This window comes from Oryza sativa, chromosome 9, assembly GCF_034140825.1.
Source record: "Oryza sativa Japonica Group chromosome 9, ASM3414082v1".
Taxonomy (NCBI): domain Eukaryota; kingdom Viridiplantae; phylum Streptophyta; class Magnoliopsida; order Poales; family Poaceae; genus Oryza; species Oryza sativa.
Window position 1 is genome coordinate 26671599 of NC_089043.1, and position 16597 is coordinate 26688195.

The 16597-nt window shown below is 42.1% G+C and overlaps 3 protein-coding genes across 7 annotated transcripts; 2 read left to right on the forward strand and 1 right to left on the reverse strand.

Moving 5' to 3' along the window:
• The first annotated feature begins 1406 nt into the window (after nt 1-1406).
• LOC4347843 (thioredoxin H2-2-like) lies at nt 1407-9069 on the forward strand. Of its 4 annotated transcripts, XM_066304296.1 has the most exons (4): nt 1407-1730; nt 2857-2967; nt 8187-8287; nt 8402-9069. In XM_066304296.1, the coding sequence occupies exons 3-4, from the start codon at nt 8204-8206 to the stop codon at nt 8696-8698; spliced, it is 381 nt and encodes a 126-aa protein (XP_066160393.1). In that variant the 5' UTR covers nt 1407-1730; nt 2857-2967; nt 8187-8203; the 3' UTR covers nt 8699-9069. The 4 variants fall into 4 exon arrangements, with proteins under 4 accessions (XP_066160393.1, XP_025876200.1, XP_066160392.1 ...); XM_026020415.2 differs by lacking the exon at nt 2857-2967; XM_066304295.1 differs by lacking the exons at nt 1407-1730; nt 2857-2967 and adding an exon at nt 5975-8067.
• Nucleotides 3190-5674, reverse strand: LOC9267744 (uncharacterized). Its single transcript, XM_015795837.3, has one exon. The coding sequence runs from the start codon at nt 5672-5674 to the stop codon at nt 3380-3382; it is 2295 nt and encodes a 764-aa protein (XP_015651323.3). The 3' UTR covers nt 3190-3379.
• A 3274-nt stretch (nt 9070-12343) lies between the features above and the next one.
• LOC4347844 (organic cation/carnitine transporter 7) lies at nt 12344-16389 on the forward strand. Of its 2 annotated transcripts, none has more exons than XM_015795826.3 (6): nt 12344-12454; nt 13257-13529; nt 14298-14535; nt 14959-15496; nt 15582-15784; nt 15897-16389. In XM_015795826.3, exons 2-6 carry the CDS (start codon nt 13516-13518, stop codon nt 16119-16121), a joined length of 1218 nt encoding a protein of 405 aa, XP_015651312.1. In that variant the 5' UTR covers nt 12344-12454; nt 13257-13515; the 3' UTR covers nt 16122-16389. The 2 variants fall into 2 exon arrangements, with proteins under 2 accessions (XP_015651312.1, XP_015651311.1); XM_015795825.3 differs by having other exon boundaries at nt 13257-13525.
• The last annotated feature ends 208 nt before the right edge of the window (nt 16390-16597 follow it).

Here is a 16597-nt window from a genome sequence, read left to right on the forward strand (position 1 = left end):
TAAAGAAAAATTTGCAACTAAATACAGCCTTGGTGAAATGAAAATTTTTGGGTGTCACATCGGACGTTTGACCGGATGTTGGAAGGGGCTTCCATTGTAGGAGTAATTACTTGGGGCTTACGTGTATACTACCGTGCAGTACCGCACTGCTGCTGATGCCTTGTTGATACAACTGTGGGAACAGTTTCAAAAGTACGAAGAGAACAAAAATCTCTAATATTTTGTATGTCGAAGTTTAGAGGTTGCGATCTTGTAGATTTTCGGTCTCATCATTTGGTTTTTTTCCCTAACAAGTCAAAACGGTTTATTAGGGAAAAAAATAAATTTATAGGTAAAATTATATATATATATATATATATATATATATATATATATATATATATATATATATATATATATATATATATATATTGTTGGTGACTTAAAAGTTAATGCTAAAAAAGAAATTACGTTGAAAAAAAATCTCAAAATCAATGTCAAAATTAAGTTTGAAAATTTAAAATTTAGCTTTCTATTTGGCTGATTAGGCCATCCAATAGGAGCCTTTCAATAATCGTTTTAGTCTCATATGTTGATTTTATTATTTTAGTTCTTATTGTTGTATGAGTATTTGCTCTCTTTGAGATAATTTTATAATAAATGGTTGTACCTTCTTTGAAGCAAAGGTCCGAACTTTTATTTCATTATCTTATCTTAGGCCCTGTTTAGTTCCTAAAACAAAAATTTTCACGTTGTCGGCTTGTCGCATCGAATGTTTAAACACATGCATTAAATATTAAATGTATGAAAAAACTAATTACATAGATTGCGTGTTAATTGCGAGACGAATCTTTTAAGCTTAATTGTGCCATGATTTGACAATGTGGTGTTATAATAAATATTTGCTAATGACAAAATAATTAAACTTAATAAATTCGTCTCGCAGTTTCCTAGAGGAATCTGTAATTTGTTTTATTATTAGACTACGTTTAATACTTTAAATGTGTGTCCGTATATTCGATGTGACAACTAAACCAAAAATTTTCCACAACAAAAAAAAAGGCCTTAAAATAAGACAAAAAGTACAAATACATTTACTACTAGTAGTACATAGTACACACGATGATAGGAGATGTGACCGTATGAGTGGGGCCGTGTTTAGTTCCCCTCCACCAGCTTCAAACTTTCAACTTTCCATCACATCAAAAACTTTCCTACGTATATAAACTTGCAACTTTTTTTTCAAACTTCTAATTTTCTTCAAACTTCACTCTTTTTCCACCAACTAAATACAGCCTGAGGTGAGCTTCCTAAAATAGGGAAAAAAGAAGATAAAAAGAAAAGGTGTAGGACACATGGGCTTTAGTGTTGCAGGACTTTGGTCCTTGTGGGCCTTGTAATGCTGAGCTCAGGCTCATCCGACACGTGTGCCTCGCGGGCCTTGCAATGCTGAGCTCTGGCCCATCACGGCGAAGACACATGCGCCGGGGAGCGGCGGTGGAGGGGAGGATTGCCCGCCGCGCCGCCCGCCGCGGCCGTCTTCCTCCTCCCTCCATCTCTCCCTCGGACCCTCCCAATGGCGGCTCCTCGGCGCGGAGTGCAGCGAGCAGGCGCAGCAGCTTTTGTGTGTGGGCGACCGCCGTGGGGCTGCACAAGGCCGTCTCCCGCATCCCTCGAGGGCTCCGACGCCATCGATGATCGCCCGCACCACCAACCCCAACTCCGGCGACCGGCCACCGGGCCACCAAGTGGTACTGCCATACTCTCCTCTCCTCTCCCCTCCCGATTGCTGGTCATCGATGATGAGCACCAAGCTCTCCGCCTTTGTGTGTACCTGTACCCTCGATTTTTTTTTTTGTTGGAAGGACTACTCTGGAAATCCCATTGTTGACTGTTGAGGATACTGGCTCTTAGCATATGCTTCTCCAAGAATTGTTCATGTTTGATGCAAACATATCTTGTGTTTCTGTTCATGTAATTACTGGTAACTTGATGCCTTGCTAAAAAAAGAGAACTAATTAACCTGAGATAGTTTTAAGTAAACGTATGGATATGTTTCTGCTCCCAACATCTATGTCCTTATAGGAAGCTTTATTGTTTTCTGGAACAACACTGCTTTAGAATCATTTAGATGCCAATATGCCATAATCAACAGAGATGTTTTGGTTTTGACCACCTAATTCGCATGAAAGATGAAATATCTTAGGGCGGGGAATCTGGGAACAATGATGCTTTTCAGGGATAAATGTTCAAATATTGATGAAAGGCTTGGTTTTCCATTCCACGAGGTGTTGTTTTCTTGTGTCCTACTATTGGACACACGTGTCACTACTTCTTGTTATGTTCTGAAGCCTTTTCAACAATCTGAATTCCTTGAATTTGAGAATAGGAACATCCAAGACAAGTGCCTGACTTCCTATCTTACTTTCAAACATGTTGGCTTCGTACTTTGGCAGATCTGCTCTTACTCCAGAAGCAGCATGAATCCATTTTTTTCAAATAAAAATGTATCTGTTCTTCCAATGCCCATAGCAATTGGTAGCCTAGTAATGGATGAACACCATTCCAGATGAAGGGCTTACAATGTCCATGATACTATTTCATTAACAATAGTTTTGTAGAGCATGCCGTCTCGTTTTTATTTATCTCCTGTAATTTAACCTATAACTTAATTGCCGTCATATATAATATCATTTGCCATATTATTTTACATGCATTTGGCATGAATTCATCCACGCCATGTATAATATGTTCCGTTTTGAACAATCCCCTTCACCGTGTCATGCTGTAGTGTTTATGTGCATTTGGTATGAATTCTTCCACACCATGTATTAACATTCAGTTTTGAACAATCCCCTTCACTGTGTCATACTGTAGAGTTTGGCATAGAGCATTAGAGGCTCAATCATGGTGGAAATGCAGCAGGCGTGGTGGGGGAGCTTGGAAGATGCAATGGGGGTATGGTGGGCTAGTGGCTGGAACAGAACGGTACATACACATCTCAACTTCATCAGCACTTTTTGCTAAATAAAATATGTCGTGAGGTTATCAGCTTTTCTTAAACTTGTTTTCCCTTGATCCGGGGCCTTTTTGCACGGTAGGAATAGAGCCAGGTTCTGCTAACTGGCAGTACCTAATCTAAATGCAAAGGCAGGCAAATTCTTTGCGTATTCCCGGGAAAAGAACTTGTATTGCCGCAGCACAGACAAGAATTAAAGCAAGAAATGGTATTCTTCTAGCTAGAGGCCGGAATACATAAATTCATCAGGGAAAGAAACACGTACAAGAATTGCTAGCAATAGTACATTAGCACTCAAGATACTAATTATCACTAGACATAACAGCTAATTTAGAGAAGAGAGTATAATTAAGAGCCAACTAATTTAGTACTAGGAGGTAATTATGAACGAGGGCTATGAGGAAGCAGGAAGCTGAGGTCCTCGCCTTCGTCGGCGGTGGTTGCGACGGTAGCGGTAGGCTCTCCTTGTACTATCTCTTGGCTAGGGGAATAAGGCCCCGACTTTGGCTCTGGCTCCCGCTCCGGCTCCGGCTCCGGCTCCGGCATCTGGAGCTTGTCGGCCAAGGTCTTGGCGCCCTTGAGCGAGAGAATGAGCCAGACGAAGGAGAGGAACTCGCCACCTTCTCCGAGGCTCTTGGCATGTAGGTATCCCCTACACATGCTGGCGGAGTAGAAGAGCATGCCCACCCACACACGGTACATCACTTGGCACCGTGTTCTGCGGCCCATCTTATCCATCAACTCCTCTGCGAGCCTGCATGCGTCATGGACGAGAGGGTACTTGGGGGGAGGGGGCTCATCCACCCTGATTTCCCTCTCTTGTTCTCTTACCATTTCTATGTCGATCGCAGCATTGACCTCAGCATTGACCTCAGCTTTTGCCTTGTCGATGATCTTCTTTGCCAGGATGTCTCGTCCGAGCTTCTTGAGGCTATGCGGCTGCTGCTGCTGAGACTCAATATCCTTCAAGATGAGCTCAACCTCCTCCATTGCCTGCGTGAAGAGGTGCTGCCTGCTGCCGGTCATGAGCATGTCAGGGCGGAGGTTGAGAAGGTGGGCCATGTAGTCCGATATCGCCTCCGTGCACTCGAGAAATTTCCTGTCAATCTCGTCGATGGTGTTTTCAGCCATCATGCGGCGCATGCAAAGGTCAGTGGCGATGTGCCAGAGGATGACACCCCTATCAAAGGACCCACGCAGGCTGCCCTGTACCTCTAGGCCGCATACCTTGCGCAGGTTCTCATTGAGCACCCAGTTGCGGCGCCCCGGCGCGAAGCTTCGGTAGCTGGTGAAGTCGAGACCCTTGGCATTCGCCTCCACTAGGTCGGAGAAGATCAACCCGGCCAGCATGTGGTACAGGTTCTTGCGTTGGCAAACGAAGAATCCCTGTGTGTAGCCGACATGTGCGGCACACTTGAGCAAGACCCCAGCAGGCTGTGTCCTTTGGAGAGCTGACCGGATGAGGTTATTGTATTGGGGGACTGTCTCGCATAGCGCTGCGACATCCGCCATGGACATGAGCTTGAACAGCAGCTGCCGGATGGGCTCCGCAAGGATGTCCAGCGCGGCGGTGAGGCAGAGGAGCACGTAGGTGATCTTCACGTCGATGGTGTTGTGGTGGCGCTTGCTGCTGGCGGCGAAGAGCACGATGGCGGTGATGTGAAGGAACGGCGCCAACAGTATGTGGTAGGCCAGGTATGCAGGGGTCAACACCACGTTGGCTCTGGTGTAGATGAGCGCAAACGCTCTGCGAAGCCAACGCTTGGAGCCCTTCTCTGCTCTAGGGCTTAGGGTCCCCAGCAAGTCTCCCTCCACCTCCTCCTTGCTGTCATCTTCTCCCATCAAGGATTGGCATTGACGGCGACGACGTTGTTCCTGCTTGAGGTCAGAGTCGGCAGCTAGCAGCGACATGTCGGAGAGTATCAGTAGGACCTTGTCTCTATCTGTCAAGATGTGCTGCTGACTCCTCTTGACAACGTCAGTGCCTACCCCTGGAGGAGGGGTCTCCTTCTCTTTTTTCAGCTGGCAGCAGCGGTCGAGTATGTCTCTCTTGTCCTTTTCCAGCTCGGTGAAGCAGTATCTCCACTTGCTGACCTCCTTCCTGCCTTGTACCATGGACGACACAGCTGCCAGCCGGTTGATGCTGGCTCGTCGGAGAGCCCACGGCTTCTCGGTGAAGCTGAACACCCCAATGACGAAGAGCAGGACGGCTGACACCAGCAGCTTCCTGTCACCGCCATTGGCGGGCCATGACTTGTAGAAGGCGTATATGGCGACCGTGACCTGGGACACCAGAGTCACAGTGTGCCGCCTCCACAGCTCGTTGTCCTCGATGGTGTAGGCAGACATCTCCTGCTGCCCGCCAAGGTGGATGAGGAGGACCGGAGCCCATAGGACCTCCAGGGCGCTGCCATTGACACAATGCTGTTTCGCGGCGGTGGTCGTGTTGGCGTGGCGGTTGAAGAGGGTGGCAAGCGCGTAGATGGCCAGGGCGTCGCTGCTGATGTAGGCCAGCCAGATGAAGGTCCTGAACCAGTGAGGGATGGTGTACTTGCGCATGGGGGCAGCCAGCAGAAGGAACCACTGGATGCCCAGGCTGCACAGCACCAGGATGCGCAGCTGCCACTCGTCCCACCACTGCACAGCGGCTGACACATTCGTCATTCTATCATGCATCTAATATCTGTTTGTTACTATTTTTTTTGTTTGTGCATCGTAGGTTCCCGACAATGGACGGTTAGTTTAGCACACCTATATATCAGAATGACACTTGTTGAACACAGTTTTTCTGTAGCCCAGCTGAAGACTTGCTTTGCTAGTGAAGCTCACTTTAATTATTACTGCTACACATGTGCGTGTGGGAGAGAGCTAAAGTGAGGGATAAGCATTACATGATAAAAGCCGAAAAAGAGAATGAACATAGAGAAAAATATAAATGTACATTACAACTTTTATCGAAAATAAAGGAAAAATATAAGATGTACATTACAACTTTAGACTTTATTTATTTACAGTCATGCGCTGCCCTTCGCGCACAGCTTTGTATGATCTCTGCAATATTCCTAAATCTTCATATGTTAGCTAGTGTGGAGCTATTGATGATGTCTAACTCTTTGCTTTGTTTACGAGGTGGTCCTTACTATCTTTGCATTTGCATATTTGCGTGCATGTTAGCGAAATAAACCATTTGTTCTTCAGCCACCCAAACATCATCTGTCTTATCAAACCTTCAAAATAAGAGGGACTTTTGTTCATCTTGCACCGAAACCTTTTCCCTTGCTTGTTTTCCTCTTCCTTCTTGTCGGTCTGTTTTCCTTTTTCTTTTCTCCTTCTTTCTCATTTCCTTTTTCTTTTCTTGGGCCACACCTCGTTGAGGATAAGATTTTCTTGGGAACAGTTCTGTTGAGTGAGAGCAGTGCAAACACAACTTTGGTTCATGTTCTGCTAGAAGGCTAGTACAGTGTAAACACAATCTTGGTTCATGTTCATAATTGGAGATATTACTGCTGAAGGAGGTGCCCGCAAGGAATTGCAGTCCTGCAGATAAGAGATGCCATTTGCTAGTTGCCTCCTTGGTAAAAGTCTTCACTTGAGTTTATTTATTTGCTTTCCTCTTTTCCTTGGCTGGATTTCCCACAAGTCTCGTTTTCTTATCAGCAAAACCTTTTGTTGACAAAAGGTGGTGTGATTGTTTAAGTGGGGTCCGAATCTTTTTCTTCTTAAATAAAGGAGTGGAAATGGAATAGTGAAAGGAATAGTGTCTCTGTTAAGCTTTCCTTCATTTATGTTCCTTTCTTACTCGATGCTGTTGCCTAATATATATTCCCTTATTTTTATATTAAAATGTGCATCCAGGCCACACGGTTCAAATTCTTTTTTTTAGAACTTCAATTCTAAATTGGTAGTATTAATTGGTGTCCACTAGTAATTTTAAGACACACGCGCTCAGTGGGTCCATATATATGCTCCGGGAATTTTAATTAGCCGTGTGTGAAGAACATGCATGTGCATATGATGTCTGAATGTTGTTGTGAACCTTGTGTAAGGTGTGAGGATTAGTCCTCTTGACTTTGTTTGTTTGGGCTGTGTACATTTAAGTTGGATGTAGAGGTTAGGTTTTTAATCCATTTTCTAAAAAAATGTGCATATGATGCATGCGAGTGTATTTTCTGTAATATATTTGTATATTATTGAATTTGGAAAAATGAGATGACTTGAACTTCATAACAATATATAGATGAGTGCGTTGAAAATAGACGCGCATGTAGGTTTCATTAGATTCTCACGTTTGTAGGCGGATGAAAGGTCCACTATTCTTCTGTTACTTTTGGGTATGCGGTGGCTAATCACCGAGCTACTCCCTCCGTTCTTTTTTTACTACTTGCCATATAAAATACTGGCACAGTGCATATATTTAATAATTGAATTTCCTAATATTATCTTCGTAAAAATTACTGTATTAAAGATATAACTAGATAAACATATTTTTCATTATAACTCTGTCAATATCATTTATCATATTTTAAATCTTAATATGCATATATTAGTGGGTTAATGTATAGAAGTTTGACTACACATTTTCTATTTATGAAACGATGTAGTGATGAATGCTTTTGTGATAATGCAACGTTCATGAAATATGTCAGAAAGAATAAAATAGCATAAGAAAGTAAATAGCAACAAGACTGAACGTGCATGAGCATTTGCCTTTTTCTTTCAGCATGTGAACTTCAATTTAGTCAGGATTATCATGGCAAAAGAAATATCACTTCACCCTGCCAAGAAATAGATAAATTATTTGTTCGCCGCAAAATTAATATGCGAAACAGCTAACGGTCCTAGCGCATAAGTTCGGAGCATATATTCTTCTTCTTTCCTTATGGCACTCATTAGCAAGGTAGCCAAGAAAGCTCTATATAAACCATGTGCATCACCTTACACTGCCTTTAACCTCCTTTCTTTCCCTAGGACCTACCCCTCCCCTACCCTCTTGAGCTTTCTCAAATAAAAAAAAAGGAACACCTGAATTTTTTTGGTGATTCAAAGAGAAAAAGACAAAGATTTGATGGGTAACATGCTTTTATCCCCTGTTAATTTCTTGTGACCATTATTTTTTTCTGCCTTGGTTTTTGGATTTCATACAGAAAGTGTGTTGGTCTGTGCTAATCTTTTCCTCCCTCTGCGACAGCATCTTCGAGCTCTACCATGATGGCAAGGCCCGGCGCTGTGAAGAATATTGAAAGCTGGGACGAGTTTACAAAGCATTTTGTGAAATCAGAGGACAAGCTGGTAAACATATATACATATATAATCCAATCCAATTCAGATTTACATGTGATGTGATCGATCGACGCATTCATGCATGCATGAAATTAATATATTGAAATATGAATGATCAATCAGGTGGTGCTGGTATTCATGGCGCCGTGGTCGGAGCCGTGGAAGCTGATGAGGCCGGCGGTGGAGAAGATGGCGTCGGGGCTGAAGAGCGAGGAGGCCGAGGTGTGCACGATCAGCGTCGACCGGTTCAACACGCTGGGGCGGCTGCTGCGGGTGGAGGCGCTGCCGACGTTCGTGCTGGTGAAGAGGCACCGGGCGGTGGCTCGCGTCGTCGGCGTCAACCGGGACGATCTTCACAGCAGCATCAACAAGCACCTCGCACCACCCTCTTCTTCTCCACAACCCATTAATATTTCTTAGTGCTGTTGATGATTCTTGGTTGATTGCATGATATAATCGAGTAATGCCATGCGTCTTAATTATGAGTTGTAATTGTTTATCACATACTGTATTTGAGACATATTCAACCTTGTTTCGAGAAAAAAAAATGGAGATGAAAAAAAAATCTATTCATACTTATAGATTTTCTTTGAAGAATTTGTCTTGATAGGGTTGACACGCAGTTAGCACGAGAGAACTTCCGTAGCTTGCCTTCTGTACCTGTATGGCTGTATCGATATGTATGCGTGTCTTCTACGCAGCTAAGATATGAAATATATCATATGAGGCTGTGGAGAAATTGACTAATTTATACTCCTACGAGAAAAATAATTAATGCTTTCAGAATTCCATTTTTCAGTCTTATGTTAATGCTATGCTTGCCAATTTAAGCACTTTGCCATTTTTATTCAAGAAAAAATAGTGGATGCTATGCCATGTGTACCCATAAAAATTAATTAAAATGAGAGGAATTAATGTAAAACAAAATATTATATACACATAGGATAGTATATTCATCTGATTCCTAATCCTAATTCTCTTCGATTGATTGCCTCCATCTATTCCTAGGAGCCTATTATATGGTTCTATTCTAGGGATCTCCACCACTCAGCTCCAAAGAGATTGAACCATAGATCCGTGGAATAGAAAATTTCAGTATAACACTGTTACATTCTAGTGTTTTTAAGTGAGAAATTAGGAATTTAGGGGGGTCACCCCCCAACATAATATAGCTTCGCCAATGGAGGCAATAAAACCATAGATCCATGGAATTAGCTAGGGAATAGGCCAAGGTAATACAAGAGAATTAGGGCTTGTTTAGTTCCCAAGAAGTTTTTTCCAAAAACACCACATCGAATCTTTGGGCACATGCATGGAGCAGTAAATATTAATTTTTTAAAAAACTAATTGCACAGTTAGGGAGGGGAATCGCGAGACGAATCTTTTAAGACTAATTAGTCCATGATTAGCCATAAGTGCTACAGTAACCCACATGTGCTAATGACGAATTAATTAGTCTCAAAAGATTCGTCTCGCGGTTTCCAGGTGAGTTATGAAATTAGTTTTTTTATTCGTGTCTGAAAACTCTTTCCAACATCCGATCAAACATCCGATGTGATACCTAAAATTTTCCTTTTCGCGAACTAAACAGACCCTTAGAAGAATTAGATTCAGGAAGTAGAATAACATGAGAGGAAGTACAGGGGAAAGACAAATATTCCCTCCGTTTCATCATATTATAAGTTGTTTTTGACTTATTTTCCTAGTATAAAAAATATTTGGTTATAGAAAAATGTAGCACAAAATTAGTTTTATCACATGTAACATTGAATATATTTTAATAATATATTTATTTTATGTATAAAATATTGATATATTTTTCTAGATGTTTGGTCGAATTTTAAAAAATTAAAAAAAATCATAACGACTCGTAATATGAAACATAGTATTATGAATATAAAATAAAACAGAGAGTACTATAAATGAAAGTTTGTTCAACACATTATCACAAGAACAACAGATACAACCGACATGAAGGGGGATTGGATTCTCTGACTTACATATCAATGTCTTAAAGTTAGATAAAAGTAAATCGAAAATTAAAAACCGATTCCCACAAGAGCTAGTATATGCAAACACGCAAACAAATGCTCAACACTTGCAGCATGACCGGTCCCCAGCAGCGCAGTAAAACAAGGAATGATTACAACACATGTTAATGACCTACGTCAAAAGACAGCACGTATAAGGAGACTCATCTGAAGTAGGGTTATTGTTTGATTTTACTTATTTAACCAGAGTTCAAACAATCAATTAAGTGTTGAGATGGTTAATCTATCCCGAGCCTCATCGGTTGACCTAATAAGTCAAAACAAAAGCCAAAATTTAAATTTTCTAACTTGATTTTGAAGTTACATTTTAAGATGTTTTAAACATAATTTCTTTATAGCATTGGGTTTTAAATCACTATGAACAAATATATAAAAAATCTACCTACAAAATAAATTTTATTACCTAATAAACTGTTTTAACTTATTAGAAAACATAGTCAACGGATGAGGCTGCCCGTTTTCTAAACAGAGGCAGTACATAGTTGTACAAGAGACGTATCCCGTGTTTAGACTTTCTCTATACTATATTCATTCTAGTATATATCAGTACAAATTAGGCATACATAATTAATTTGATATTGTACTGTACATCGACGAAATTCAAGCAAAAAAACAATTGATCTTGCAATCAATCGATCAGTTAGCTCTTCTAGCTAAAAAAAAAAAAATCAACCGTGCGGAATCGGCGCGCCGCCGCCGCCACGGCGGTTCGTGTCCGGCGGCGGATCGACGTACCCATAATCCGTCTCCTGATCAACAGCGACGCCGACGACGCCGCGCACTGGCCGCTTCGTCTCCGTCTCCGGCACCGCGGCGTCAGCCTGCAGATTCACTCCACCACCACTTGTCGTCGTCGTCGTCGTTGGCGACAGCACTACTATTGATGCACCGAGCTCCACCGGCGGCGGTGGCGGCGGCGGCCGGCGGCCACCGCCGGCCTGAAAGCACGCGCCAGCAGCAACCAACGCCGCCGCCGCCGCCACAAGCAGCAGCCGCATTATAAGTAGGAGGGCGATGACGATTAGTGATATGAAACGGTTGGGTAAAGCTCGCTTCAAATTCAGTTTATGCATGCTATTTATGCTTGTGCTTAATTAGGAAGCTCATCACAAGCGCGTGGCCTACCTAATTAAATCAAGCTGATCATCAATCACTTAATTAATTTAATTCAGAGATATATCCGGATGTTTAATACTCCTAGTTGCTTCATTGCGGCAAGAAAATGGATCCTCCTCGACGTCCGCGCCTTCATCGCCGATCGCCGGAACGCCATCACCACGGCCACCGAGCTGAGCTCAGCAGGAGCTCCATTGAGGAGGGCACTGACGAGACGAGGCCATCGGCTCTGAACTTTAGGGATCACTGATCTCACGCGATATAAAACTTAAATTGGTCCTAGGGAGATCACGAATGTGTTCATTTCGCGTTAAGATTATAAGTAGGTCAACCAGCGAACCAATTATAGGCAACCTCATTTCCTTGTTGTTTTGTGCTTAACACCATATTATGAAACTTTCATCATTTCTCCAATCCTTCTTATCCACGGCTCATTTCAATGCAACTTCTAATGTTTCTTAGCCATGTTGCTTCTTTTGTTTAAAGGACAAAGTCTGTTTTACTCCCATAACTATCAGCCGAGTAAGAGGTTTTAGTACTCAACTATAAAATCGGATATTGTATAGACCTCGCAATGCAACTGTCCAAAAATCGAACAAGTTCCCCTCGAATGGCAATAAGGTTGTTTTTGCAAAGTTGGCATCCAAATAAATTACTAATATACTTTTCACTAACATGTCACGTAATTTCAATAAGCAAGATAGTAATAATAAGTAAAAGACACAGTAATCCATCCCGTTCCAGATGGGCTGAAAATAAAACTTTAACTGGCGGGCCGTTCGACTTATGGGCCGATTATCGTTGGGCCTGGACGGCCCATGGATAAGGACGATCCCCATCTCTCCGGATTCCTTCTTTCCTTCCTTATTGGGGAAAAATAAAAAAGAAAAAAAAAGATATGGTACAACAACCGAGAGCTCGCTAGTCGTCGTCCTCGAAACGCTCGCGGCGACTCCGGTGGCTGCCGCGCCGCCGCCTCCGGCCGCCGTACCAGCCTCACCTCGCTTCGGTAATCCCTCGCCTCACTCCATCCATCCCCATTCCCCAATCTCTCCGGCTCCTGCTTGCAGTAGTCCGCTACTCCTACGAATTCGCCGCCCTCCTCTACTTGTTGATTTGGCCTCTTGGTATGGAATTGAGATCGCGAAATGGTGCCTCCATCCTTGCTGGCTGGGCTTGGGTGGTCGATTTTTTTGGGGTGCTTGGTGGTTGATTTGGTGGTAGGATTTCGTGGTGGGGGGCTTAGGTCATTCACGGTCAATTTCGCATCGGCGATGCGTTTTTCAGTTGATCCAGTAGTTTGTTTCCTCTACTGGCGAATCGTGACAAATGTGTGACTTGTTTGGGATATGCTACGGCAACTCGAACCTTTAGTCGGTTTGAACGCTGGTCCGCTAATCCACTTCTCAGTTTCTTTTTTCTTTTTAATTTTTGGGTCTGTTTTTGTGGATCAGTTTCTACTGATTAGGCAGATCTGAACCTTGCTTTGAGACCAAGCTAAAGTTTTTCTCTTTGGACGGATTGGCGCAGAGAAATTAGTTATCTTGTTTCTTTTTCTTTGCCAAATGTTAATTAACCGCAGTGAAGGATTAGCCTAGTAACAGTATCCCATGAATGATTAAGTGCATGACTTAATGACAAAATATTTTGGTGCTGTTATTTTGTTCTTGTAAAGCATGATGTTTAGAATAGCCATCCATTCCTGTTCTATATCCTATGCTGTCACGTAGACATGATATGTTCTCCTTCCCTGCTGAAAAATAGGCTTGCAATCAGTTAGTATTTGCCTGATGCTTGTTTGTTTCTTTCAGATGGAGGATGGAGTGTCTACTTATACTGTTGATGAGGCTCTTATTTCCATGGGGTTTGGGAAATTTCAAGCATTTGTGCTTGCGTACTCCGGAATGGCCAAGATATCTGAGGCAATGGAAATGATGCTTTTGTCATTTGTTGGACAGTCGGTTCAAGCTGAATGGGAGCTTTCTGCGCAGGCAGAATCTCTCATCACAAGTGTTGTTTTTGTAGGTATGCTTGTAGGAGCATATTCTTGGGGCATAGTCTCAGACAACTATGGGAGAAGGCAGGTCCTTTACTATTTACATTCCACTGTTTGTCAGATTTATTTGAAATCTTCATTACAAATCTCTCTCCCTAACAATATACAGCTATTCCTATTACTGTTAATTATTGCATATTTATCTTCTAATAGAAAATCTAGGTATTGGCATTTTAATGAGTCATGGTGCTCTTGAATGATATCAAATCCGTATTATAGATATGATAGTACAACTCTTCACCCTATGGCTTTACTAAATACGATGTCTTCTGGGATAGTCAGATTAATGTAACCCTTGCTAGAGCTTCTTTGAGAGACTGAGAGCCTGAGAGACAAGAGCTTGTGTGGAGTTTGGATGTAGGCCTGCAAATCCCCATATACTAGACTGTTCCCACTTTTCAGTGACAATGAGTGCTACAACCCAGCTGATTAACCATATAGCAAATTGACAGAGACAATATCATGGTTAGGAGGAAAATGTGCATGACACTAGATGACAATCTGAAATTCATTTTACTTGGGGATTCTTCTGGCCTTCCAGTTTTTCTAAAAAAGTTCCAAGATACTCCTTTTAAATTTTCTGTTCATGCAATAACAAGAAAATTACTTGGATTTCATAAGGATCACTCACAGAAGCCCTCTACAGTACTTAATCACCTTGAGATGATGTTTTCATACATTGCTGGTGATAATTTTAATAGCCAGTTCTCTCATTAATCTAAAAGTATACTAAAAATACGCATTTTACAGGATGTAACTTTATTTTTCTGACTGTATTCCCTTGATACTTTTCCAGGGTTGGGTTCAATTTCACAGCCCTTGTAACTGGTGGGGCTGGTCTTCTTAGTGCATTTGCACCAAATTACCTTTCTTTGATCGTGCTGAGGTTTATGGTTGGTGTTGGACTGGGTGGTGGACCAGTTTTATCTTCCTGGTTTTTGGAATTCATTCCTGCTCCTAACCGAGGAACTTGGATGGTTATTTTCTCAGCATTTTGGACCATTGGCACAATAATGGAAGCTTCACTAGCTTGGGTAAATTTCTACATTTTGCCAAAGTAATACTACTGTTTGCAATCTGCCTTGGGTCATAGTGGTTCAACTGATCATACAAGTCAGTTAAACAGAACGATGCAACATATGATTTTAAAACAGTCGCTATATTTATTAAAACAGTGGAGATTGATGTAATTGAATTTCTTTGGTTCTGCACTGCAGCTTCGATGCATGTGTTTCTGCTACCCTGAGTAAATTTAACAGTGATAAAATATTAGAATAGATCAGATCCCATGGAACAGAATAATGAGCTTGCATTTGGTTAGTCAGTGATGATTTATGCATTTCATATAATGTAATGGAAACTGCAATGAACAATATGTTGCCTTCTAGTATGTACTGATGTATGCTCCAAACTGTCATTCTAATTTTGTAGGAACTTATTATTTGTTTAATTTTCAGGCTGTAATGCCAAGTTTGGGCTGGAGGTGGCTGCTAGCGTTCTCATCGTTGCCATCATTTGCTCTACTACTGTTCTATCCACTGACACTGGAATCACCAAGATACTTATGCATGAAGGGCAGAACTGCTGATGCGGTGCAGGTTTTGGAAACAATGGCACGATTAAACCGTGTAGCTCTCCCTTCTGGCCATCTTATGTCTGGCCATCGAATGGAGCTCCATGAGTTGACAGATTCCTCAGAGACATCACAGTTGCTTTCTGCTAAGAAAACCAACCCTGCTGCTCATTCTAGCAAAACCGAGATTGGGGGCCGCAATGCGATTTTAAAGCTTCTGTCCCCAAATTTAATTAGATCTAGTCTTCTTCTTTGGACTGTCTTTCTTGGTCATGCCTTCTTATACTACGGTCTTGTTCTACTAACCTCGGAATTGAGTCATGGAAATAAGATTTGTGGATCAGAGGGGATAGTAACAATGCAAACAAACCACTCAAACGATGCTAATCTGTACAGAAACGTGTTCATCACTAGCTTTGGAGGTACATGTGTTTCCCCCTTAGGCTTTACCATATTTCTTGAGAATGTTCTACTTCATGTAATCACATTCATATCACACTGTTGCAGAGGTTCCTGGCCTTATACTATCTGCGGCAATAGTGGACAAGATTGGGCGCAAACTCTCAATGTCCTCTATGCTTTATATCAGTTGCCTGTGCATAGCTCCCCTTATGGTCCCTCAAACAGAGTCCCTGACAACTATCTTCCTGTTCGGTGCACGCATTTGCATCTCCGCAAGCTTCATTGTCTTGCACATCTATGCTCCTGAGGTTTGCTTGATCACTCCCAACATCCCCAATACTTGGTTACATCGCTTGCAACAATAAAAAGGGAAATAAAATCACAAACCATTGCCTCATGTATTATCTTCTTTCCTTGCAGATATACCCAACCGCAGTCAGGGCTACCGGAGTCGGGTTTGCGAGCTCAATCGCTCGTTTCGGTGGGATCTTGTGCCCTCTTGTGGCCGTTGGTTTGGTGCACGCGTGCCATCAGACTGCAGCCATCCTGATATTCATCACGGTGATGCTCGTCTCAGGTGTTGCAGTCTCATACTTTCCCCTGGAAACAAGCGGCCGGAAATTGAGTGACCACATCGCGGCGTAAGAGCTAAGTTGCGAGCAGAATCTGACAGTGTTGCAAGTGCTAGTTTCTTTAGCTATACAAAATTACAGGATTGAGCTCCTAGAGGCCATTCAGATTTTTTTTTTCTTTCAGTTCGTTTAAAGATCATATATATAGAATAGAAATGAAAGATGGTGGATTTCAGATTTTAAATGTCATTACATTGTTTTAACCAGACATATGTAAACTGCCAAATCGAGATGCTTGCTTTGCTCTCTTGAAATGGGATGATCAATATGTTTTGAAGGAATTATAGTGCGTCGATCCCCCTTACGCCTCTTTTCTTTTTGCAACAGTACTGTATAGTTTTACATGGCTTATAATATTATAGTTCAAAAAAAAATTCCTCGCTAGAAATAAAAAGTGTTGTTCAGAAAACGTTCGGTACACTACAGGCAATAGGGGGAAAATACCAGTAAAAAAGTGGTATTGTACTATTTTTTTCTTTTCTTTTTTAT